The following is a 24,096-nucleotide window of genomic DNA, read 5'->3' as shown; positions in this document are numbered from 1 at the left end:
GCGAGGGAAAGCATGAAGGTGCTGGTTTGAAAATGTAACAAGTAGAGAGTTATTACTGAATGAAATGTGTGGGGGGAAGCCGTTGGTTTCTCCATAGGCTATTAAAAGATGGTGGGGTGGGAATAAGCTGCAAAGAGCCACAGAAGTGAGGCAGCTTCTGCTTGCCAAGATGCAGAAGGGGGAGGAGGGACGTGCTGGAACAAGGAATTGGGCTGAAGCAGCAAATGTGAGGACAACCAGGGCACCAGTGTCTTGCAACAGTGTTCTGTTATTATTTGTTGTTTTGTAATGTCCAAATGCAGACTGTTAGGGCCAAAGGCCTCTTTGTACTAATGAAAACCCCAAAATGTTCTCAGGTGCTTTAAAAATGCACAAATAAAAATAAGCAACTGCTCCTCCTGAAGACCATTTCCCTCATTCTTCAGCCCTGATTCGAATTACACCATCCAGTTATCTTTCTATTTCCAAAAGAACTTTCTATATGAACTTTCCAGTCCTCTCTTGTCAAATTATCTTACTGTTTTTGGAAAGACTGCATATCATCTATATTTAACACCACTTCAGCTTGGTGAGGTGACTATAACATAGCATTAAACTCAGACTAAAAAAAATGAGTGTGGCATTTCTAGGTTTTTCAAGTGTGTTAACTCAGAAGAGATAATTTGAATGGCAAAAGTGCTTTCCCCCAAATGTCTCTGGTTTCAATAGAACTTCTTGCAGGTATTTCAGTTGAGTTAATCGGCTGGCAATTAGATGCAAAAGGCCTTTGGATTAGTATTTGTGGTCACCATAGAAGCCAGTCACAGAGAAATGTGAATAAAGAGGTCACCCGAAGAACAGATATGGAAAGTCTCTCCACAGGCACTTAATTCTTAGAAATTTACAGATGAAAAATGCTATATGGGTAATAATAGATAGAAATGAAATATGGATGAGGGGACACTAAAGCTGGAATAGCAAGTAGAACAAAGGGAATAAGGGGATGTGGGGACATGGTAAGAAACCAGACTAGAGCTGCAAACTTGGACAGAACTGTTTAAGACCTAGAAATAGGAAAAAAAAAATCTCAAATAAAGGAATGAAGAGATCAGGACTATGAGAAATTATTTGAAGGAGAGTTGGGGCGGGACATGGCTATCAGGGAACATAAAAGAAAGAAGAGAAAGATCAGAGTACATGTGGCATATTCTGAAGAGGGAAGTCCCAGGATCATTTACCCAGCAATAGATAAGGAAGAGCAGAAGGCCTGGGTGATTTGGCCTGGAGCAAGGCTGTAAGGAAAAGAATATGTCTGTGGGGGTGTGTGCACTTAGTGTAGCTCACTGTCAGCAGCGAGACAAATCCACCTTTTTAGTATGCAAGTGACCACCTATAGTTTAGAAAGACTGCAGAGGGGAATGTCTAGAAAATATTTTTGCAGAGCTTGGATCTAGATGACCTTCAACATTCTTCTCTGCCAGGGTGTATCTTCCAAGCCCATCACAAAGCCCCCTTGGTACACCACTTGAGACAGGTATTTCATCATGGAACAGGAATGTGGCTGAAGAAATGTTCAATTAGCTTATATAATACTAAAGTAAGATACTGAGAGAGAAGAGGAATAGATAAAGGAAAGAGGCCTAAGTGCCACTGAAAAATAAAGGAAACAGTAAAGGAAATGAAACCACAAAAATAAATGCTGCAAAAATAACCAGAGAACTATGAACTAAAAGAAGAATGAACAAGGCTGCAAAAAGGAGCAAGCTTTCTCTTTTTCAGGGAGAGAGCTAGCAAGCGACCCACAGAAAAATCTAAGTATGTAGAACCTGTAGGTATTATCCACCTGAGTGTTGTTAAGAGGAGCTGAACTGGAGCAGAAAAGGCATATACTAGGTAGGAAGACAAAGAGGTAAAGTAACGTTTAAATAACAGAACTTAGATGGACAAAGATACAACTTTACATGCCTTAATTTTTAATCTTGGATTGTTTCCCTGACTAGTCACTAGGAAGTGATTACTTTAATTTACTAAGGTCTAAGGAAGCAAACACCTGAGTGCGTGCATAACCATAACCACAGTCCTGCCTGTTTCCATTGCTCAGCACGGCTCGTGTACTCCCTGTTTCAGAGTTTTAAGAGCCGCCTGGTTCGGGGTGCATCCAGCCCCACATGTGCCTGTGTATGCACATAAAACACGAGTCTTGATGCTTGTGCTTGTAACCCTGCGCTCCTCCCGCGGTCAGCCTCGCTTCCCAGAGGCTGGAGCTGTCTGCGTGGAGGATGCACAATGCAGCTTGCGCCTCAGCATTAGTGAGACACGCATGATCACACCCAGGCTGCCGGGTCCCCGGGGACTCGCACACATAATTAGCCCCTGTACACCAGAGCCTTCATGGCCGTGTTCGCCACATGGTGAGTGTCACCCAGCGGGCCCGCGAACACGCGCACGCAGGAGCCCTCCCGTCCCCAGCGCTGCATTTGCCATATGGTCAGCCTCACCTGCTGGGGCTGGGGCAACGAGACAGACGGGCAACACTCACGCACATAATGAAGCTCCCCACTGGGCTGCCTTAAGAAATTAAAAAATAAAATAAAATAAAAGTTGACATAACTGCCACATGACCAGACTCACCTGCTGAGTCGTGGGGCAGGGTGGGGCAGTCACACACACATGCATTGGCCATCTCTGCCGGGATGGGGCTGGAATCGGAGCCTGAGGGAAGTGCTCGCCTCCCCTGGGGTGACAGAGACCCCGAACGCACACAGGCCGCCGGCCCCTCTGCCCCCCGCTGCCCTGAGCTGTGTGGAGGGGCACATGTAACACCAGGACATCGGACAATAGGAAGATTTCTTCATAGAAAGGGTGATTAGATGTGGGAATAGACCGCACAGGGAGGTGATGGAGTCGCCGTCCCTGAAGGTGTTAAGGAAGGACTGGACATGGCACTTGGTGCCATGGTCTAGGTGACATAGTGGTGTTGGATCTTAGATTGGACTTGATGATCTCAGAGGTCTTTTCCAACCTAACTGGTACTCTGTGACAACAAGCCTCTCCTCCTCAGCGCCCTACGCGCACCTCAGGCCCACACCGACTCCCACGGGCAGGCAGGAGCCCCGGGAGGAGCTCCACTACCGGCAGTGTAGCCGTCCTCCGGGGTTCAGTGACGACAATTGTCGAAGTGGCGGGCAGCCACCAGGGAGCAGAAAACGAGCCCTGCTTTCCCCGTCCGAGCAGCGCCGGTAAACAGCGGCCGCGGGAGGCGGGGCGGGGCGGGCGCGGCCGTGCGGGAGGGAACCGTGCTGCGTGAGGGGCGGGCGGCCGGCGCTGCTCCCCTCATGCCCCGCCCGCCACCACCGCGGCGGCCGCCGGGCTGGGCGAGGATGGAAGCGGACGCTGCTTCCCGCGCGGGCTGTTCCTGGGCAGGCGCTCCCGGGAAAGGCTCTCTCCGGGCAGGATGAGCCGGGGCAGCCGCTCGCAGGGAAAGCTGTCCCCGGGCAGGCTGTCCCCGGGGAGGGCCGTCAGCCCTGCCGCCATGACGGGGGGGGGGGGGGGGGGGGGCGCGGGGCTCCCCCATGGCGCTGACGCGCGTTGCCATGGCGACGGCCGGGCGGCGTTGGGGGGGGGTGGCGGGATGACAACAAATATGGCGGAGAGGAGCAGGACGGCAGAGACGGGTCAGTGCCAGCCGCAGGCGCCTGGGCGGGGGGAGAGGGGGAGCCCCCCTTCTCCAGGGGCTTCTGGCGGTACAGGGGGCCCGGCTCGCAGCGGAGTGCGGAGACCGAGCCCTTCTCCTGGGGGAGACGGGGGGGAGCACCTCTGGCCGAGGGCATTAAGGTGGTGAAGGGACCGCGGCAGGAGCTGTGACGAAGGGCAAAGCCCCTTCCCTTGGGGGATGAGGAGAGTCTTCCCAGGGACAAGGTGGTCGTGGGGAAGCTCCTTCAGGCAGGTAGAGAGGGAAGAGCCCGCCTCGCTCCAGGCCTGCCTGAGCGGGACTGACCCGCTGTGGCGTGGAAGGTGTGAGGGCCACAGGCCGGCTCACCCGGCCGGCGCTGCGGGGCCGAGGAGGAGGCTGGTGGTGGGGCAGCCTGCACCCTGCCCCATCCCCATCCTCCCGCACCCTGCTCCATCCTCCCGCACCCTGCCCCATCCCCATCCTCCCGCACCCTGCTCCATCCCCATCCTCCCGCACCCTGCCCCATCCCCATCCTCCCGCACCCTGCTCCATCCTCCCGCACCCTGCCCCATCCCCATCCTCCCGCACCCTGCTCCATCCTCGCGCACCCTGCCCCATCCCCATCCTCCCGCACCCTGCTCCATCCTCCCGCACCCTGCCCCATCCCCATCCTCCCGCACCCTGCTCCATCCTCATCCTCCCGCACCCTGCCCCGTCCTCCCGCGCAGGGGCAAAGGTGGCGGTGGCGAAGAGCAGAGCAGACCGGCGGTGCAGAGGAGCTCCCCTTACACAAGGAACGGCCGCCTGCGTGAATTAGCATGAGAAAATAATACATGAAGACTCAGGTCTGGGACTGAAACTGCAGCACAAGGCTGGTAGCTTGCGGGTTGACCTGCAGGTGCTGCTTGACCTGTCTGGGAGGTTTAAAGTACCCGGAGGCTGCAGAGGGACAGCGAGCAGCACACCTGACAGCTCCCCTCCCTTACACTGAAGATTTCTTTAAGGAAGGTGCCAAATGTTATTCTTCCTATTCAGGATGTATTAAAGTGGCTTTAACTGTCTATGTGAGATAAGTTTGTCTGTGAAGCTGAAGCTTTGTGTCTCCTCATAAATGATAAGGACCCTCTAGGTACAAGGAAGGGTCTTTCCTGTTGTAACAAAACACAGTTAAGGTCTTTTCCAGTCCACATGAAAACAAAAGCCCTCAAAATATATTATGAAAATCAGAGATACTAACATTTGGAAGATGGAACAAAGATGACAGTATTCCTGAATATTTAATCTCCCACAGTACCATACATAAATTATCTGGGTTCCTGAACCAGGAGTTCATTTTCCCAGCCTGCTGTGTTAGCTGCTGCACCTCCGCTTTTTAGCCTCAGAAGTGGCTCCAAATAAATATGCATTACCCATAGAACTGATCTTGGATTTTTAGTCCATTTTAGGTGAAAAAAAGGGATAAGTATGTCAAATGCTGTTGTGTTCTGGGAAATGAAACTACAGAGTCTGCATCTAAATGGATTGTCCATATGAGTTCAGCCGTGCTGTTTATGAACCCATGGAAAAACACTGTGAAGTTTTTTGTGTGTTGAACTTTTCCATGGAGCAGATGATTATTTTCATCCTCTGCACTCTGCAGCACTGCTAACACAGGTGATCAGCTCTGCCTGAGCTGTGAATTGGGGAACAGATCTCTGGTGGCCTTTGGACTTTGTCAGCTCTCTTGCCTACCTCCTGTGCCCTTGTCAGTAACTTCAACATGGAATGTAAATTTCATACTACTTCCAGGTTAATTTACATTGTGTTCTCTGCTGTATTGCTTAAACCTGCAGCATCATAGTATTTGTTTTTTAATTTCAGCCTGGCCCAGAACTTTTCCCACTTCTGACCACTGCAGCTGACTAACCGATGATTTTCTCACAAATGTTGTGTTCCAGCTTGTGCTGAATTCATGTCCTGGTCCTTGTCTGCTTGAGTTATACAGTGCTTGTCTGGCCACTTTGAAAGTTTAATTTGCAGGTCCTTCTGTTTTGGAGAAGCCAGATAAGGAATTAAAAATGCATATAACCACAAAGATAGGGAAAAGACCCAAAACCCTCAGAGAAAAGGAAGCGAGCTTGTGATCTTGGCCCACTTTTAAGAAAGGTCATGGAAAGTAGACTGTGAGAAAAAAAGGTGGGATGTTTTGGATTTTTTCTGACTGTCAGCTGACACTAAGTTGACAGGCAGGTTCTTTCCATGGCAAATCCCTCAAAGAATCTCTTTTTTTCCTCCCCTTTACTGCTGGGTGACACTGACACTGTTGTTGAGCACATAATTGGGGAATGTTCCTGCTGCATCCTCACTGCTTAGTGTATCTTCATCACGTGTGAGATCTTGAGCAGTCTGTAGGGGAGACAGGAATGTAGCTCTGGAACCTGCATTTTGCACAAATGCAAGGAAAATAAAGCCATTACAGAAGGACTGAACATTGTTCAAATAAATCAATTTAGCCAGTATCAGTGTGTGATACTTGCTGGATGGTTTTTGTTTTGTTTTGTTTTAGTTTTTTTTTAATTTTTTTAACAGCAACATTATGTTTTTCGTCAAGGATCAGAAAACACAAGTAATAACTCTCATCATCTCATCTTCTCATCTTGAAATACTGATATCTGCAATTTTTGCATAAGGAAACTGTGTTACAGAGAAATGGATGGTAACTTATTCATGGTTTATAGCAGCACAGATTGCTGTGATGACCATTCTTTACTGATTTAGTTCAGAACCCAGGTTTGACAAGAGTTGGTGTCAGAAAAAATGCAGTGTGCACTTAGAGATAAGGGATTATAAAAATTAGGTTTCTTCCTAAAGGTTATCTGACAGAGAATTAGGCACATCTAGGATGCCTATGACCCCTCTAAACTCCTAGATTTGAAAATACACTGTGTCAAGACATTTTGTAAATTAATTATACTTTATGGAAAATACATATTTTTATAAAGCAAGAATTTTTTGTTTCAGTTTTATTAGTATCTCTTCCTGTCATAGGAAAGTAAATATCTTAATCTGTTTTATACTGGTAATTATTTGTACTCTTTCCCTATATACAAACATTTGCATATTCCATTCCTTTTCCTTGCAGAAGATTTTTGTTTTTGTTTCTGCAAATTTTTAACCTTTTTAGTTTTTTTTTTTTTATTTGGGAAGGGGGATTAGGACACACAGAATTGGAGTAAGCATTTCAGGAGAGGGATTTCCATCAGCTTTTAGTCGACTCTTATGCCCAGCATTGTTCTCTCCATCATGGTTTCAGTGCAATTTCAAGTAAAACTGAGACTTAATATGGAAGGTAGATTATCTCACACCTGTCTAGTACAGAGTTCATATTCTGCTGCTGTCCTCACTGGACTAGGCAGACATCTGCTCTAATACATTAAAATAGTTTCTATATTCTGATGTTTGGTTAGAGTTCTGCAAATCAGCTCACTTTACTCTGAATTAATCATTTTACCATTGCAGTTGGCTCCTTAGTCCTACCTGCTTTCTTGAAAGTGTATAAATCAGCTTTTTGCAGCAAACTCTGAATTTGTGTGCCTCCTGTTTGGTTTTCCAGGCTGAAACCTTCATGTCTCAGACTGGGAATCCAACTTAAAAGCAACGTAAATCTTCACAAATGAAGTTTGCAGGAGGATGAAAAGAACTGAGTGCAGTTAGTTACTCTCAGGAGCTTCTTGGTTTGATTTCCAGTTGTTCTGCTCAGCTGACCTTGCTGTCATAAACCTCTGGAAGATACAGGATACAGGAAAAGAACCAGTTTAGTTAAGTTTCATCAAAACTAGATGAATGTTATTTTTCCAGTTCTGTAGCAAAGGTGACATTTTAGCTTCTCTAAGGAGGGTTTAGAGTAGGTCAAAGTGAGTACAGAGTGCCTGTATTTGCTAAAGTTTTTGACCCATGAACCAGATGAAAGTGTTTTCCAATTTAGAATTTCACTAGTTATCTCATTTTCCCCACCAGGTTTCTGTTCAAGGCATCTGTATTACCTTCAGAGGACTTGCATCTGGAGGCCTGAGTGATCAGAGGGTGCAGGTTATCTCTGAGTTCTGTAATAGTTTTCTATCTGAGGCAACTGCATATTAGCCTGGATTGACAGTTCTAATATGTGTTATTCCACAATTGCTAGTCATTTTGTGGATATTAGTATTTCTGGTGTTTCATTGTGTCATCATCACTGAAATCATAGAGAAAGCAAGGAAAGGCATGTACTCACAGTACTGGACAGGATATAAATAAATGCCTTTAGCCCAAAAATCCTGGTTATCAGAATAAACAGGCTTCCCAGCTGAATGTGGAGTTTTTAATGTTTGTTTACATGTCACAGTCGGTACCTTGCAGAGTGGTGTTGAGTCACATTTCATGTTAAGAATGGTTGGAATTTTCAAGGTGTTCACAGCAGTGCTGTGACCTGGCTTCAAGGAGGAAATCTGCAAACCTCTGCTGAATGCTCAAGCCCCACCCAAAGTTTGTGCAGTAATTAGTGTTCCTAAAACAATTGGTGTTCAGCTCATTATTTTAGAGATCTGCATGTGACGGGGCCAATAGAACAGCTGTGTAAATGCTGCAATGTTTTATAATTGATTTCAATATGATTGTGCTGAGCTGGATTGTTTTGCACATAGCTTTTCATTATTCTTTCAAAAAAGAATAGTTATTCTTTTAAAAGTATTTAATCACATGTGGTATGACAACATTCTAGTATCAGACACATAACTGCTTTTTTTTCAATGGCCTTAATTATTAAATAAAAAAGCCAAACTAAATAAGAAAATAATTGATTTGTCTTTAAATGTAGGCTTTTTTGATAACTAATTCACTAGCTTTATCATGGGGAAATATAAAATAGGAGAGATCAGCTAATTACTTTAACAATAGTACTTAATCTTGGTCATTAAAATAACACTGTACATCAGCAGTACTTCTGATTCTCCAGGTAAACTTAATTTCTTCACTTGAATTACCTTTTCCTAAATAATTTCTGAATTTTAAAGTGTACACAAACAACAGAGCTTATTTTGTAATGTACACAACTAGCCTGTGAGCGTTGCAGAATTCCAGTGTTTGGGTAGAGACACTGCAGCCTTCGTGCTGGAAGGGATCTGCCCACTGTGTCCTCCTATCAACACGAGGAGGCTTCAAACGTCACCGAAAAACTGTGGGGACTGGGCCCAGCCTTGCAGATGTTCACACAGCAGAAGGAGCTGTTTGCAGTTGTTTATAAAATGCTGCAGGATAGATTTGTAAACAAATCTAAAATGGCTTTTGTTCAATAAAGACATTTGCCAGAACTTACTGATTGCATTGGTACGTTTCAGCCAGAGCAGTTGGAAATCCAGGGGACATTAGAGAAAGGTTTCTTAGTAAATCTGAGGCCCTTTGTAAGATTATTAACTATTTCAGTTTTAACTGTGTAAGGTGAAATATTCATTGAAGTTCTGCACAGAAATTAACTCTAGTTGCTGCAGAAAGGTATTCTACTGATATTCTAGTGATCATTAGACTCTGTTGCCAGTAGGCTGCTATTCAGGTAATTTCCAACATTTTTCAGTTATCCAGTGGAAAAAAAATCCCCACTAGAAAAATTCATTGAAGAAGAGCTGCTAATGTATATTTGGTACTTAAAGCTTTGATCATATTTTTGTTACATAATTTGCCATATAAGGAGACCTGAGAAATACTAATGAAGGCTTTATACAGCCAGCAGATATAATTTCAGAAAAAGAAAGAAACAGGAATGTGTTGGGTGTTCCAGTTGCCATTTTTGAATGGTTTACCATTTCCTAGCCATATTTCATACATTTTTTCTTTGACGAATAATCAAAGCTTTGAAAAGTTACTTACCTCAAGCCTCCCAACGTTTTTTCTTTCAGTGAAGTTCAAAGCACCCTATTAATTACTAGCACTTGTGAGAGGAGGCTTTTGAATTTGTAAAAAGTAAAATGAGACACATTGAGAATTTTAATAAGTTTTATACTGAAATTTGTAAAACAGAAGTTTCTGCAAGTTTCTTTAGCGTGGCTGTCATTGCTTTTAGTAGGCTCAAGTCTCATGCAAAAGACCAGATCAACCTCAGAATGCATTTATGTGGCCTACATAGCTTTTCTGTTTTTGGAAGTGGAGCTATATAGATTCAATGCTGAATAAAATAGGGGTTTGGAGTCATGTCCCTGTGTTACAATGGAACCAGCTTGATCCCACATGGGGCCACTGCCAGGACTGGGACACAGATCTGCAGCACCAGCCCACCCTCCAGGTGGGGCACCTCACACAGTAGCTGTCAGCTGCCACAGGAGGGATGAACAACTTGTCTGCGCTGGGAAATCTTCCTTCCTCTTCCTCTTTCCTCCATGGACAGAAGGAAATGGCTGAATAGTCGTCATTCCCTGTTTTTAAGTTTTTAAATGAAGATGTCTGATAACTTGGTGACAGAAAGCAGCAGCCCCTGGATAAAGGAGGTGCTGGAGGACACGGAGGGTTTGTGCAGCTGTTTCCTGCTGATGTTGCTGAGATGCAGCCGTGCTGCTTTGCTCACAGCAGTGCTGCTGATGCACAGCAGCTCCAGCACAGCCACCTGGGTGTGTGCATCAGGCTCCATCACTCTTGTTTCTGGAGGATTGATCGTGCTGCCCTTTTCCAGAACTACAGATGGAAATCTGTAGAAACCAGCTTAGATTTCTCAAGTGATGCCCAAAGGTTGTTGGCAGAGCCTCGATGCAGAATTGTCACGTTTAGATTGCACTGTACCTGAAATAATGAGTTCTTCTGGGCTCAAGCTGTGTCTACCATTAATCTATAATAGAGGGAAACCAATTTACAATTAATTGAAGTTGGTTATGGGTACACATCAATGTATCCTGTATCCCAGCTTCCTTGTCACATTGTCCCCACAACCAATTTTCTTGACTTTGCCACAGAAGCCAAGGCTGCCATTTAAGAAGTTCTGTATTTGTTAACTTTGGATTTTTACATAAGTTTCTTGAAGTAATTTTACTATTTGTATGTTGAAATGGTTTGGAAAACTGCTCTACCAAAATAATAATGACTTCCATTTCATTTTGTCGTGGACTCTCAAACTCAGAATGTGAACTTCAGTATTAAATCTAGGGCTCTCATCCTGCAAATGTTTGGCAATGAATTTGATGTATTTGTGCATAGTAAATGCTTTTCGTGACTGGTTCTGTTTTAGGATAAGTAATGTATAAATGTTAGAGACTAAAGCTTCTATGTTTTGATACATATATTTTCTAATATCCATATGTATCCCTGTTCTCTCAGAATGGTAAACTAGCTGATTTCATAGTTGCATTATGTCAAAAATCGAGCGTAGAAAAGGGAATGGAGGAAAAAGTAGTTGTCTTAAATTATTACTATTAGGTTAATAAGCTCTCTAATGATTCCGTTTAAATACTAATTCACAGAGCTGTTTACTTAGCAGTGGATCTCACAATCATGAGTGAAAACTAGCAAAATTTTCTTTTACATTTTGTTTCATAAGCACCTTGAAAAATGTGTTGAATTTCAATCTCCGCTAAAGCAAGTGGAACATCAGTTGCCGTGAATCACCAGAGCAGAGCAGCAGGAATCCATCGCAAAGGGAGCCTGTTTGGATTCATTGCAGCTCTGCTGATGTGTTTTCATTTGCAATAAGCAGCAGAGGCACTTTGCCATTACAGACAACTTCAGTGCTGGAAGCCTGGCAAGTCACTATCAGGTTTTCATGCGTATAAAATGCAGATGAGGTGCTATGGTGTGTTTGATTAATGAAAAATTCCTCAAATAACCTATACAAATCCAAAAGCAGCACCATTATTTCATGGGAGCTGTCCATGTGAAATAGGATTGTGAGATAAACTTGGCTCTGTACTGCTTACCTACACCCAAAGCCTGTGGTGCTCCAGAACAGCAGATGTTTTGTAACTAGGCACAATACCACTATATCTGCTGGTTATTTTATTTCTGAGCAGTACAAATAAACAGTAATTTGATCTCAGAGCTTTCTCTGTGTAAGCCTTCTTGAAGGTGGAATTTTTGGCTTGTGTTCTGAATATTTGAAATATTTTGTATGCATTTCATATTCCCATAAATATTGTATCAACTTAGTATTTGCTTAGTTAAAAAAACTGCTGAATATGCTGTATTAGTTAGTAGTGTTCTCTGTAGTTTTATTCCTGTTATGTTGCTGATGCAAGACAGTTAATAGATCGTTTGTTTTTGCTGACATTTTTTATGTTAGAAAATGGGAATTCTGAAAGAATATTTAATTTTTTTTTCTGCTATACAGTGCTTTGTGAATAAAATAAAACTGCAATGATCAAATTGTTTGGAATGAAATGCTAGATTATGTTTTTAAATAAAGGGAATGTGAGTGGGCAATGCTTGGATCAAAGAAATTCTGGATAGTTTAAAATACTACTTTTTGGAATGGACTTTTGGAAAGTAGGGAGGAATGCTGTTCTAAACAAAGAAGTGAAAGGAGTTGTTTCAATGAGTAATTATAACTAGGGCAGTAATTAATAGTGTAATTGATTTCAGCAACCTGGGGGAACAAATTATTTCAGAAGTAGTACTAAAATCCCCAAATTATTTTAAATATGCAATAGTGAAGAAGAGTGTAACCCAAAAGTGAAGAAACTGTGGCTGAAACTATTGCTGGCTTAAGTTAACTGGCAGAAGACATCCCTACATCCCTAAACAACAGGTGAATAGGAAGCAAGAGCCAAGGGAAACAGCAGTTTAACCCAAAGAAGAATAAAGGAATGGTGTGTAATAACCAGGATGGAAGTTGTCCATGCTCTGAGGTTGCCCAGGTTTCATTTCCCACACTCAGGATGGAAGCCCAAGCAGCTGCAGTGACCACCTTTGTTCCAGTCCCTTGGGAAATACAGGGTCTTGAACAGAGAGATGGTGCTGTGCAAAGCTGCTGATGTGTTTCCCCACAGGATTTTCTGCCTGCCCTGGAGCTCTCATGGAAGGCTCAGTTTCCCATGGATGAAGATTCATTACCACCATAATGATGTTAGTGGTTGAGTCAGAAATTGAATTGAGGTCTCTGAACACTTGAATTAGTGATAATCAAATATTTTTTAAAAAATTTGGATGTGCATCTGCAAGAAATTTACAGTAGTTGCACTTTAGGTATGAAAAAATTTAAATAGCTGTTAATAGTTGGTTTGGTGTAGTGCCAGAGCTGACCTGTGTTGAGGCTCACCAGGCTGATTGCTTGTGAAGAATAGCTGAGAATGAGATCAAAGCCCTATCCAAATTAGAAAGCACAGCTGTATTCCCTCAGTGCTAACCCTGCAATAATGTCCATGATCCAGCTTGCTAGCTCAGCATCACAGCCATGCTGTCTGCCTTTGGCCTTCCTGGGATTCAGCAAATAACCTCATGCTTCCAGACTTTGGCATAGACGTCTCTTTAAACATAAATTTGGAAAGTTCCCGTTCAATCAGCAGGCACAGTAAGCCATGAAAAGTGATGGGAATTTGGCACGAGCAGGCTAATTTTCATAAACACAAACAGTGCTGTTTATATGTTCCATGCTTGACCTTGCTGATACTCTTGAAAGGCTTCCATAGTACTTCATACCTGGTATTTTTACGAGATGTCTTTTGTGGACAAACATTTTGAATGTGATAGTCAGGGCTGAGGAGTCTGAAAACTAGGACAAGAAATAAAGCCTTGGCCTTTTGCAAAAGCTGAAATTTACCTACTTCTCTGTTATATCAAGAATATTTATTACCTATTGAGTCTTTTTCAGTTTCCCAGCTGAGAATCAGCTGGTCCCCAAGCAAGGAGACACACAGAGTTGTTAACTTGGAGAGATTAAACTTTGTTAGTAACTAAAGGCTATATAATCTTGGGTCAGGGTCACAGCATTGGTTGCTACATCTAAGATGCTTTATTTACATTTAGCTTGGCTCCATGTGAGTTATCTTTGGTTTAGAAATTTATTTTCTCATTACTTCTTCCAGTTATGCTGTCAAGTTTAAGCAAGATAACGTGCTTTTGTTAAATCAGTGCCTCACATCCAGGGCACCTGAAACATGGGTGTGTACATATTGTCTAGGAGTATATATGTATTTATACACAGCATATATCCATGAATATCTCCCTTTCCTTCCACTATTTTTATGCTCCATCACATATAACACAAACCTGGCTGTATAAAAGCTGATTTGTTTCAGTATTAAATAGCATGGGAAATATTTACAGCATTTTAGGATGGCACCAGCAAATACTAGTGAGTAACTTCAACCACTACCATCTTTTTCCAGTTTTGTGAGTAATATCAGGTTTTTCCCTTACCTGAAATTTCCTCCACTACAATTCCAAACCCTGCAATTGCCTGCCTGCTTGACTCAGTATTTTTTGCAGGTCACATGCCCTCCTTGTCTTTGGGAAATCAGTTGCATACAAATTTCAGAAATATATGGGATGCTATGGAAGAGTTTCCCTTCTTGAAGTTCTGTGGTACCACATAAGGGATTGGCTTTAACTCTTCAGTTCTTTTCCTGCTTCAGAACCCCTAGACACAGATTTTCCCCTGGAATGGTAGGAACATTCCCAAATTTTCTTTTTCTTGACCCAGAACTTGAATTCCTGTGTATTCTTTGCTGGTGTTTCAGCATCTCCTCTCATTCACATGCAGAGCTAATTCTCTGAGCCATCCCTTATTTCCCAGAAAGGGTGGACTTGCTGATACTTTTTTGTGGATGCAACTCTGAGGACTAGTTCAACTCAATAGCTATTATCTTCTCTTTTTTCTGCTAGCTGGTGTTGCATATTATGTACTATAATTTTGTTTACTGTTTATATGTTTTATGCTTTTGTTTGATGTGTTTTTTTTACTTAAGTATTGCTACTATAGCAACTGTTGAATCATGTGATACCTTTGATGTTATCAAGATACCAAATACTTGTTAAAAATAAATCTATATATAATGAAATTCACTGATCCTTGCAATGTTTTTGAATAAACATCTTTTCAGTTTATGTATTTAATACAACTGTATTTTCATTCTTTTTTTTTCATTCGTGGTAGAATTTTAGTCTAGAGCTTATAAATGCAGTAAAAAGAGTAATGGACTTTTTTCTTTTGCTTGCTGAGTTCAAAGCATTAATTGCTTTTTAAAATTTTCAGTAGAAAAATCTGTTCATGCCTTCTTGGACACTTTGGATTTCACTGAAGTGATAAAAAAAATTTCATTGCCATTTGTCTCTAACAGAAAGGTATATCCTTGGGGATAGCCCACACTGAGATAATAAATGAGTAGTCTTGAAGTAAAGCTTTTAGGTTGAAGATTGGAAATAAATATCACATATGAAATAAGTGCAACTCCACGCAAGTGACTTTTTTCTTCTTTTTCTATAAACTCGTAAGACAATGGCAGCCCCTGGGAGTGAGGAGTCATTGGGCAGAGCAGTGTCTGCCAAATATCTCCAGCTGAATGTTCCTCATTGGATTTTGGATAGCAGCTATAATTGACCTTGGATTGATAGTTGTATCTCTACGTGGATCTGGTCTTTTTGAAAGGACCAAATAGTGGAGATTTCTCATCACCTTTTCACACTTGACCAGCCTAGTGGTCAGTGCTTTGTTTTGGGCTAAGCACCTCGTGTACCTTTTTGTGCCTGCTTCCCCTGGGATTTCTGCTCAGTGTATTGCAGGCAAAGTCCTCCTTGTGGTGCCACTGAGCCTTTCATAGGCACCCCATATGTCACCTCCTTTAGTGACCATTTTGCTTTACATATTTGTACATAAGAATGAGATTTGCCACCCTGAGCTTTGCCTCAGACACCAATTCCACACCTTCTGCTAGAGTAAAGGAGTTTGGGTCTGTGCAGCTAAAGAGGCATGAGCTATTTAGATCTACTTAAGCTTCTAACCCAAAATAAAAATTAATGGTGGGTTAGCTAAGGAGTTGTGTTAGGAAAGTTGAAAGGTAATATTGTCTGGGAAGCCTCTGAAGAAAGAGTAACTTGTGCAATAAATTAAAGACCCAAACCATTAATTTTGTTTCCTTCCTATGATGCGACCAACCACAAGCTCTTTCAAGCACCTGGCAGTAAGATGGCAGTTTATTTCTACTACTTTCAGTACCTGTGAATCTGTACAAATCTCAGAATTTTCCTAATAATCTGTGCTAAACTATAGTTCATCTTTACTTTGGTTGTATGAATATCATCTCACAGTTTGGAGACAGACTTGACAAGCAGTCTGTTGGTCAAACCGTAGGAGGAAAGTAATTGAAGAGACAATTGCTGCAAAGCTGCTTTATCTCAAATTTGGTTTTTAAATGACAACACAATGTTACCATTTTTTAGAGCTAGACCAAGCTATATGACAATGCTTTCTTGTGGTAACCAATGTTTTCCTTGCTGGACTTTTGAAATAGGTAATGGTGACAGAATGGGCTCAGTACCCCAATGTGAGGCAGCAGGTGTGGCTGCTGTCATGCTGGATATTGTCTCAAACCCTGGAATTTGTAGTCTAAATACATTTTTTCCCCTTTCTTTTCAGATCACAGTGCCTGTGATTTAAGTACATTTCAGACTGACAGCACTCTGCAGTATGTTTAGATTCTCTGGGTCATGCCCAAACCTTGCTTCGGGATACATGGCTGTGAAGATCAAAATGACAGTTGTGTTTTCTTCTTTTTCTTAGCATTTTTAAGTCAATGGAGCTGGAATTCCAAGTTCCTGACTGCTGCTGCCCATAGGATTTTTAGAATGGCTGCAGAGCATTCAGAATTCATAGCAGAGATAGCTTGTCCTCTTGAATATCAGTGTTTCTGAAGCCTAGGGACAATGATATAAAAGCTTTTATTAAAAAAAAAAAGTCAAAGAATAAGAGAACATAATCAGCTGTTGAGACTATAGACTTGTACTAAATACTATCATTTGAAAGAATTTTGCTAAAATGACATTGTTTTCAGGTTTGTGGAGCAGACACTGTTATTGGCATAACTTCCTTTAGTGCTGCTTAGCCAAAGCGTGAGTTGAGCAGTATTCATCTGGAGACTTGGAATGTTTTGGAGCTAATAGGAGTTGCTGTTGGTCATCTGAATTAGTTTTTTTCATTTCAAACTGTACTAAGAGTTCAGATTCACTTCTTTGTGTGGGTTTCTATTAACAGTACTGCTCAAGGCTGATGGAGCTTATCTAGGATACCTGGAAAATTTTTCCTGGCCCCTGGATGATAGGGATCTGGCTATTAGATCTTTATACCATAGATGTTTCCAGCAGCAAAATGTATTCTAATTTTATTCTAAAATAAGGATCTCATAAGAGAATGTAGGGTATCTTGATGACATTTGTAATTAAAGAAAGACTTCCACAAAGTTTCCTTGCAGTTGTTGCAGGTTTTTGTGTTACCTCACCTTTCTAATTGGCTGTCATTGTTAGGCAGTGTGATTAGAAGAAAGATGCAGGTTTTCCAGGCAAATTCTTGCTATATTTTTCCATGTCTGTTTTAATGTAGCTGTGCTCTCCTGCCTAATGTAGCATGAGGGTAGCTGCTGGCTGCTTGCTCCCTGGGTTTTCATGTTTGGCACTTTTGTAAGCTGGGCTTGTTGTTTACCCAATCCAGAGTCCCTGTTACTTTCTAAAGAGGTACCTACCTCTGAAAACTACAGTGTTTAAAGAAAATATACTTAAATTTGCATGATGTTTATTGTAGCAAATACTGATTTCATCTTTTCCTAAATGAAAAAAAAAAAAAAAAAAAGTTGGCTTTACCCTTTGCATTTAAGAAGGGCAAAGAAACTCTGGAAATTTCCAAACTCTCCCTCCCACGAATCCCAGTCTCCTGGAACTGATTCTATTCATTTTCACTAGTTTGATGTGAAATATATCCACAATGACAATAGTGATGAATGCAGATACCAGAAGACTCTGCCCAGGTTTTATTTTAAAGCCTTATACACTTACAGAGATTTCAGGCACCCACAGATTTTATACCTGATAGAAAATTACCATTAAAGTTTAATACTGCAGTAAAAGTAAATCCTAGGGATTTGCTGGAGCCTCCTGGAGTTTAAGCTATGAAGAATTAGAATAAAATAGCTATGTGTCTTACAACCCATAAGAAAAATAATTGACAAAATAAGAACTACATTCTGAGACAATTTCTTTGCTTGGTTTTGCCTTTGCTTGTCTTATCTAACCTTTTTCTCAAAGGAGAATCTGGTCTCCTTAAGTGGAATGTGCAGGATGTACTTCAGTTAATTCTCTTCTTTCCCTTTCAGTTTGTTTCAGATTGAAGAGCTATTTTCCTTCCCCACAAGGTTCTGTCATACATCTTTGCCTCCAGGCAGGAAAATGTGCTGAGGGCTCCCCAGTTGTGAGGACAGGATCTCAGGATTGGCCAGAGGAGCCCAGGGTCGCTGTTCTCTCCATCTGAGGGTGGTGATGTGCTCCCAGCCCTGCTCTCTGCCTCTGCTGAGCACACAGGCGTGAAGCCATGGTTTATCATGGACTCACACAGGCTCCTTGTCAGGCACTGCTCTGGCCTTTTCTTTATCACCCAAGGAGAACATGCCAGAAGGGACGTGGTGCTGTTGTGCTGCTGAATAATATGCCATTCAAAACCAGCAGTTTTGCATGTTTAGAGATTAAAGATAATATAACTCAAAATAGAGCAATAGTGCATTGTGAATATTCTAATTACTGTGGAATAAAGAGCATGCTAGGAGAGTAATATTGCTAAATGACTATGAATTGCAGGCTATTTGATGATTTTATTCTCATTCCTGGAGGGCTACATTAGGTCAGGAGGAGCAGATGGAAACTTTTTGCTGGGACACAGTTACTTGACAGCTTCCTTCTGCATTGTGTAAAGTCTCCATTGGCAGATTTTCTAAATTGCCAGGGAGATGTAACTCTCTCTTTCTGCCTGCTTTTCCTCCGCTGTCTTATGGTGGCAGTGCTATGAATGTAATCCTTTCTAGTTTCTTCAGCTTTTTCCCAGTTACCTTCTAAAATTTCTAAGAGGTCTGTTACTTTTAGTTGAGACTCAAAAGGAACATTTACCAAGAGGAGTCCAGTTTTCAAACAGCTCTACTCAGGCGATGCCCTGCCTCCCATTCTTTCAGCTCAGGCACTCACAGTGATTCGCAGGTTTTCCACTAATTTTTCTTTGTATCCTTAATTCCATGAAGTTTGATTGCAGATGACCAACTTGACTAATCTTAACTGCAAGAGGGATGTATTGATCCAACTCAGGTGAAACCGAGGAAGAGTTTTCCTCTGGCTGCTGCTCTGCACTGCAGCTTGCTCAATGCAGAGGGGTGAATTTTGTCAAGGGACAGGATCACAGCCATGCAGATTCACAGATGCCCCATCCAGGCCTCAGTTTGTCTCTGCTGTTCCCAGGCTTTAAGCAAATTGTATCAGCATGCTGGTAAAAAACATCCAGTTAAAATATCCTAAGTATCAATTATACACTTAAAGAAAACAATTTAAATGCCACAGATTGCTGTCTGTTGGTAATTATTCAGTCTAAAACAAATAACCCAGAGGTTACAAATAATAATTTTGCTAAATAAATACTATAATGCATTATTAAGTATCTACAATTCTAGATTATGATAAAGTAAGAAAAGGTCTAAATTCTGTTTGTTCTGTTGTAGTACTTCCCAAAGAAAGTAAGTTCCAAATTTCTTCCTGGGGAAGAGCGGGGATTCATATGCCAGATATTGACCTGGACTTGCATATTTTTCAGTGTGGGATTTATGTACCTGTGAAAATATGGGTATATGATAGAAAGGCTGACAAACCCTTTAACTATGGTGTCACTAATACATTGATATAATTTGTTACCTTGGCTAAGGTGTTTTGCCTCAAGAGGTGGAATACTTTTATGTATGGAAAGGTCACTTTTAATTAATAAGCTGTTTTTCTCATTCAGGGACAATATGAATTGCTTGTAACATTTGTGTGAAATAGTTTTCAATATAAAAATAAAACAAATTGAGCTTTATGTCACATTTATCATCCCCCATAACCCATTTAAATGTCAAAAAAATCAGTACAGACCAAAAGTCTATTTCTAGAAGCCTTAGTAGCCCTATTTATCAGAGTGAAATAAGATATTATCATCCCATTATCCCATCACATGCCTTCTGCACTTGAAGCTATACCATTTCTTCATTTCTATAATACAGAAAATAGTTTTTCTATTGTTAAATATTTCTTGTCCAAGCTGTAAGTAGTGAAGAAAGTGCTGAGTGCTTCTTGCGCTATAATATAAATCTATGATATAATATACAATTATTTGCTTGCTTTATTGTACATATCTCAAATGGAAAAAAAAATAAATTAGTGTTCTTCTGTCCCTATTTTGAAACAAATATTTTGTAGACTGCAATTTGTTATTATAATTTTAATTTAAGGATAAAGCCTTCAGTGTATTCGGTACTGATGTATTTTGACAAAAATCATGCCATTGAATGGAAACTTACGTCCTTCTATATTTTACCATGAAATAATGCCCCTTAAAAAGTATAATTATTCAAGTTATTTTTCTGAGTTTTGTTTCCTAACAAGGAGGGCTCAGTCACATGGCTCTATGGGCGTATGTCTCTTCCTTCTAATAATTCTAAAATTTCCAATTTGAGTGAGAGTGAATGGTCTCAAAGGTTCTAAGTTCATTTAAGATGCATGAAAGTAGGCAGTAAGATAGAGAAAGAAGATCCCATTAATGCTGATAGAGAGGAAGAAGCTTCTGAGTGTTGTGATAAAGAACCTGATGAGGAGTTCAGTTCCAGGGAATCCAGCAGGATCTAAAGCTAGAGAATTCCTGCTGAAAAAAGTAGATGCAGCTGAATATCAGACTAATGCATATGAGAGGGCTCAGCCACATGTCATAAACATGCAAGGGACCAGGCTGGGTGGTTTGTCCCTTAGAGAGGCTTTAGCAGATTATGCCATTATTATATCAAATTCTTCTATACACTTTGAAAAGAAAGAATTAATTTACTGATGCAGATGTTAAATGGTGAAAAATTTATTTTATGTAGAAATGTGTGGGGAACCTTCTATTGGTTTTTATATATTAAATATATTTTGTTTTATGCTCATGGTTTTTTTTTTTTTTCACTTTTACTGCAACAGGCAGCGCCATGGGAAGTGATGATATCATAGCAGGGAACGTGAGCAAGTACATTGTTCTCCCAGCTGGTTACTGTGGGCAGCCCAAAAAAGGACATCTTATATTTGATGCCTGTTTTGAAAGTGGTGAGTATTTTCAGCATTATGTTACCCAGTTGTCAATATATTAACATTTTAAACTCCATCACTAATCTTTTTATGAAGTGTCTTAATTATAAAGAAGACTTACATTAAATACTACTTAACAAATCCAGCTGATTCCCTTCAGTCACACTTGACTTTAAGTCAGACTTCAAATGTCAAAAAGGTTGTGAGGTTGCTGTTGCCTACAATAAAAATTTCATCAGTCCATCTTTAACCACATGTGGACACATAAGAGGATTTTATTCTGTCATTATTTATGTGGTAGTATTTATGTATTTATGATGTAGTATTTAAAATGTGCTATTTAAAATTTTAATTTAGAAGTTTACTTCGGCAGTTAACCCAGTAGAGTGCCCAGCCCATCCTTGCATAATTAGAGAATTTTGAAAATCTGTATGTGCTATCTTTAAATATATTACTTTGGGTTTCCTGTGGCCTGATCCTATTTTGCTGAGGTTAATGGAAGTTCTGCCTCTGATGTCAATAGGAGAATTAAACTTTAGGAAGCTGCTGCAAACTGAAACTGTTTTTACAGGAGTTATAGTTAGCACATTAATTTAAAGGGTAATTTTAATTGCTTATATGCATTTGGGGTATGTAGGTAAATATATCCATGAAAATGTAGCATTGTTTAATTTTTTGTGTTACATACATGTGCTACCAGATTTTTAGCTTAAATCTATTATTACTGGCCTTCAGACCTACAGAGCACTGTTAAACACCATATGTAGAAAAGGCATTTGGCAGGATAAACTATAGTTTTCTGCATGGTTTATGTGAGAGGTGATGGTAATGCCAAAACTACTCCAGTGTCTTGTAAAATGAGCTTTTTATAAAAAGTTACATCCCTCAGGGTAGAATACTGGCTGCCAGTTACTGGATAAATATTAAATTGAGTTATTTAAATCCTGTGATTACATTATGTAAGAAGTGCAAATGATGCAGTGAATAATAAAGACTATTTTTTTAAGGTGTGTCTCTGAAGGTTCAGACAATAGTTTGGTATTTTTAAACATACTTTGAGTGCTATTTTATAATAGTTATGTGGGGTTTTTGCATTTTTGTATCAGAAAACAGCTTAAGAAATGAATCATGGCCAAGCTGGGAAATTTACTTTATTGTGCTAAACTTCTCTGCAATGAATAAAGATCAGTAGCAGTCATCAAATTATTTGTGAAGTATTATGAGTCATTGCATGATGGTTTAATTCCAGTTTTTGAACAATGGAATTAATTATATTTTTAAATTAAAATGTTTATTCCGTTCAAAGGTAATGTTCACACTTTACATACTTTGGTAATAATAGAATATGATAGAAGCAGGTGCTGTTTGAAATACTGTATTTATTTACATTATAGCATGATGAGGCTGTGATGTTGCTTGGCATATTCAGACGCTTCCAAAACACAAGTGTGAATGAAATTAATACCTTCATTTACTTTCTCATGATCACAATGTATTAGCAAGAGTGAGAGTAATATTGTGTACACTTCATATGTAAATTCACTTCATCTTTTGTTCTATGTCAGCCAAGTAATTGCTTAGAGTACCTTGACTGGTCAAAGCAAATTAACTGATTCTGGATAACTTATGAAATTGTTGATAATAATGAAATCTATCCCACCCTATTGTCCACACAGTAGGATACAGCATTTATAATATTGTTTTGATGCTCTTTGAGTACCACCTTAAATATAATATCCTACTGAAAGTGCCTTTTTCAAAGAGCAGATGGTAAAACTGACCCCACCTGCAGTACTGCCCCCAGCCCTGGGGTCCCCCCAAGAAGAAATACAGGAACCTGCTGGAGGGGCCCAGAGGAGGCCCTGGAGATGCTCCAGGGGCTCCTGTGCTATGGACACAGGCTGGGAATACTGGGCTGGCCTGGCCTGGAGGAGAGAAGGCTCTGAGGAGACTTTTGTGGCCTCTCAGGATGTGAAGGGGGCCTATAAAAAAGGTGGAGAAAGACTTTTTACCAAGGTCTGTGGGGACAGGGCAGGGAGAAAGGGGTTTAAACTGAGATTTAGGTGGGCTATGAGGAAGAAATTGTTTACAATGAAGCTGGGGAGGCACAGGTTGCCCAGAGAAGCTGTGGCTGCCCCATCCCTGGAAGTGTTCAAGGCCTGGTTGGATGGGGCTCTGAGCACCCTGGGATAGTGGATGGTGGCTCTGTCCTAGGCAGGGGAGTTGCAACAAAATTATATTTATGACCCCTTGCAACCCAAGCCATTCTATGATTCTAAAATAGAAGTAGTATTAAATATTTTTTAATGTGGGATTTTCGTTTTTTGGCTGCATTCTCTGCTTTCTTGAAAGGTCTGGTTGATAGAAAGAAAGCACCTATTTTTCAATGACTGTTTTATGTTGTAGAAATGGAAGTAAACAGATTTCAGAATAGAGAAGGGGTATTAAACTTGTAGAAATCAGGAAAACTATTAATACATGCAGAAGAAATGCTACTTAAAGTGGTTTCATTTTAGTAACTGCTATAATTATTGTATTAAATAACATGGAAAAGTATGAATTTGTTTGAGACAGAGGTGTGTTTTTATGTAGTCTTAAAACCAATGTCCAGCTTGCTGTTTTGAACTGCCATGCTTTCAAAAAAAAATAAGGAAACATAGAATTGGGCACTGGGATTTCTCTTTAATCCATTCTGTTGTTGAGAGGCAAATTAAGCTATTTTTGCCATTCCTGACAGATATTTATCTTTTTCAGAGACTTTCAGTGAGTTTCAATGAGAAAGCAGCAATCCATTCTAATACTGCAATTTGCTCAATATAAGAAACATTTTCTTTCTATGTAGAAATGTTCTTACAAAAAAGGCATTAATTCTTGTCCAGTCCTATAGGCACAGAAAGCAGATTATTCCTTTTTTCTTTGACTTAATGGAAAGCTGCTATCATATCTTTCCTTGGCCTTTCCCTCCTCAGGTTAAATAACTGCTATTTTTTTCAATGGTTCCTTAGTGCTCACATTTTCTGAATTTTCTCTCATTCTTTATTTCCTCTGGCCTATCTCCAGCTGTTTTTATTTCCTCTGGCCTATCTCCAGCTGTTTTCTGCCTTTCTTGATTGGCAGTGGTCCAAGGTGAGCATGATACCCAGATAAGCTGGTGCCAATCCTGTGTGGAGTTTATTACATGACATGCC

At 40.8% G+C, this 24,096-nt stretch overlaps 1 protein-coding gene across 3 annotated transcripts in view; it reads left to right on the top strand.

Annotated features, from left to right (window-relative positions):
- Positions 1-3,166: 3,166 nt before the first annotated feature.
- The window catches only part of LOC131087102 (BEN domain-containing protein 5-like), an 877,799-nt gene continuing 856,869 nt past the window's right edge, over positions 3,167-24,096 (top strand). For 2 of the 3 annotated variants that reach the window (XM_058030504.1, XM_058030503.1), the window contains exons 1-2: positions 3,613-3,653; positions 20,804-20,926. In XM_058030504.1, the coding sequence (XP_057886487.1) occupies positions 3,623-3,653; positions 20,804-20,926 (154 nt within the window). In that variant the 5' untranslated portion in view covers positions 3,613-3,622. Of the gene's footprint in view, positions 3,219-3,612; positions 3,654-20,803; positions 20,927-24,096 lie in introns of those variants that run through there. The other variant, XM_058030505.1, reaches the window with a different exon arrangement.

This window comes from Melospiza georgiana, chromosome 9 (assembly GCF_028018845.1).
Source record: "Melospiza georgiana isolate bMelGeo1 chromosome 9, bMelGeo1.pri, whole genome shotgun sequence".
Lineage (NCBI taxonomy): Eukaryota > Metazoa > Chordata > Aves > Passeriformes > Passerellidae > Melospiza > Melospiza georgiana.
Note: the sequence above shows the minus strand (reverse complement) of the source record. Positions and strands in the feature narration are given on the sequence as shown.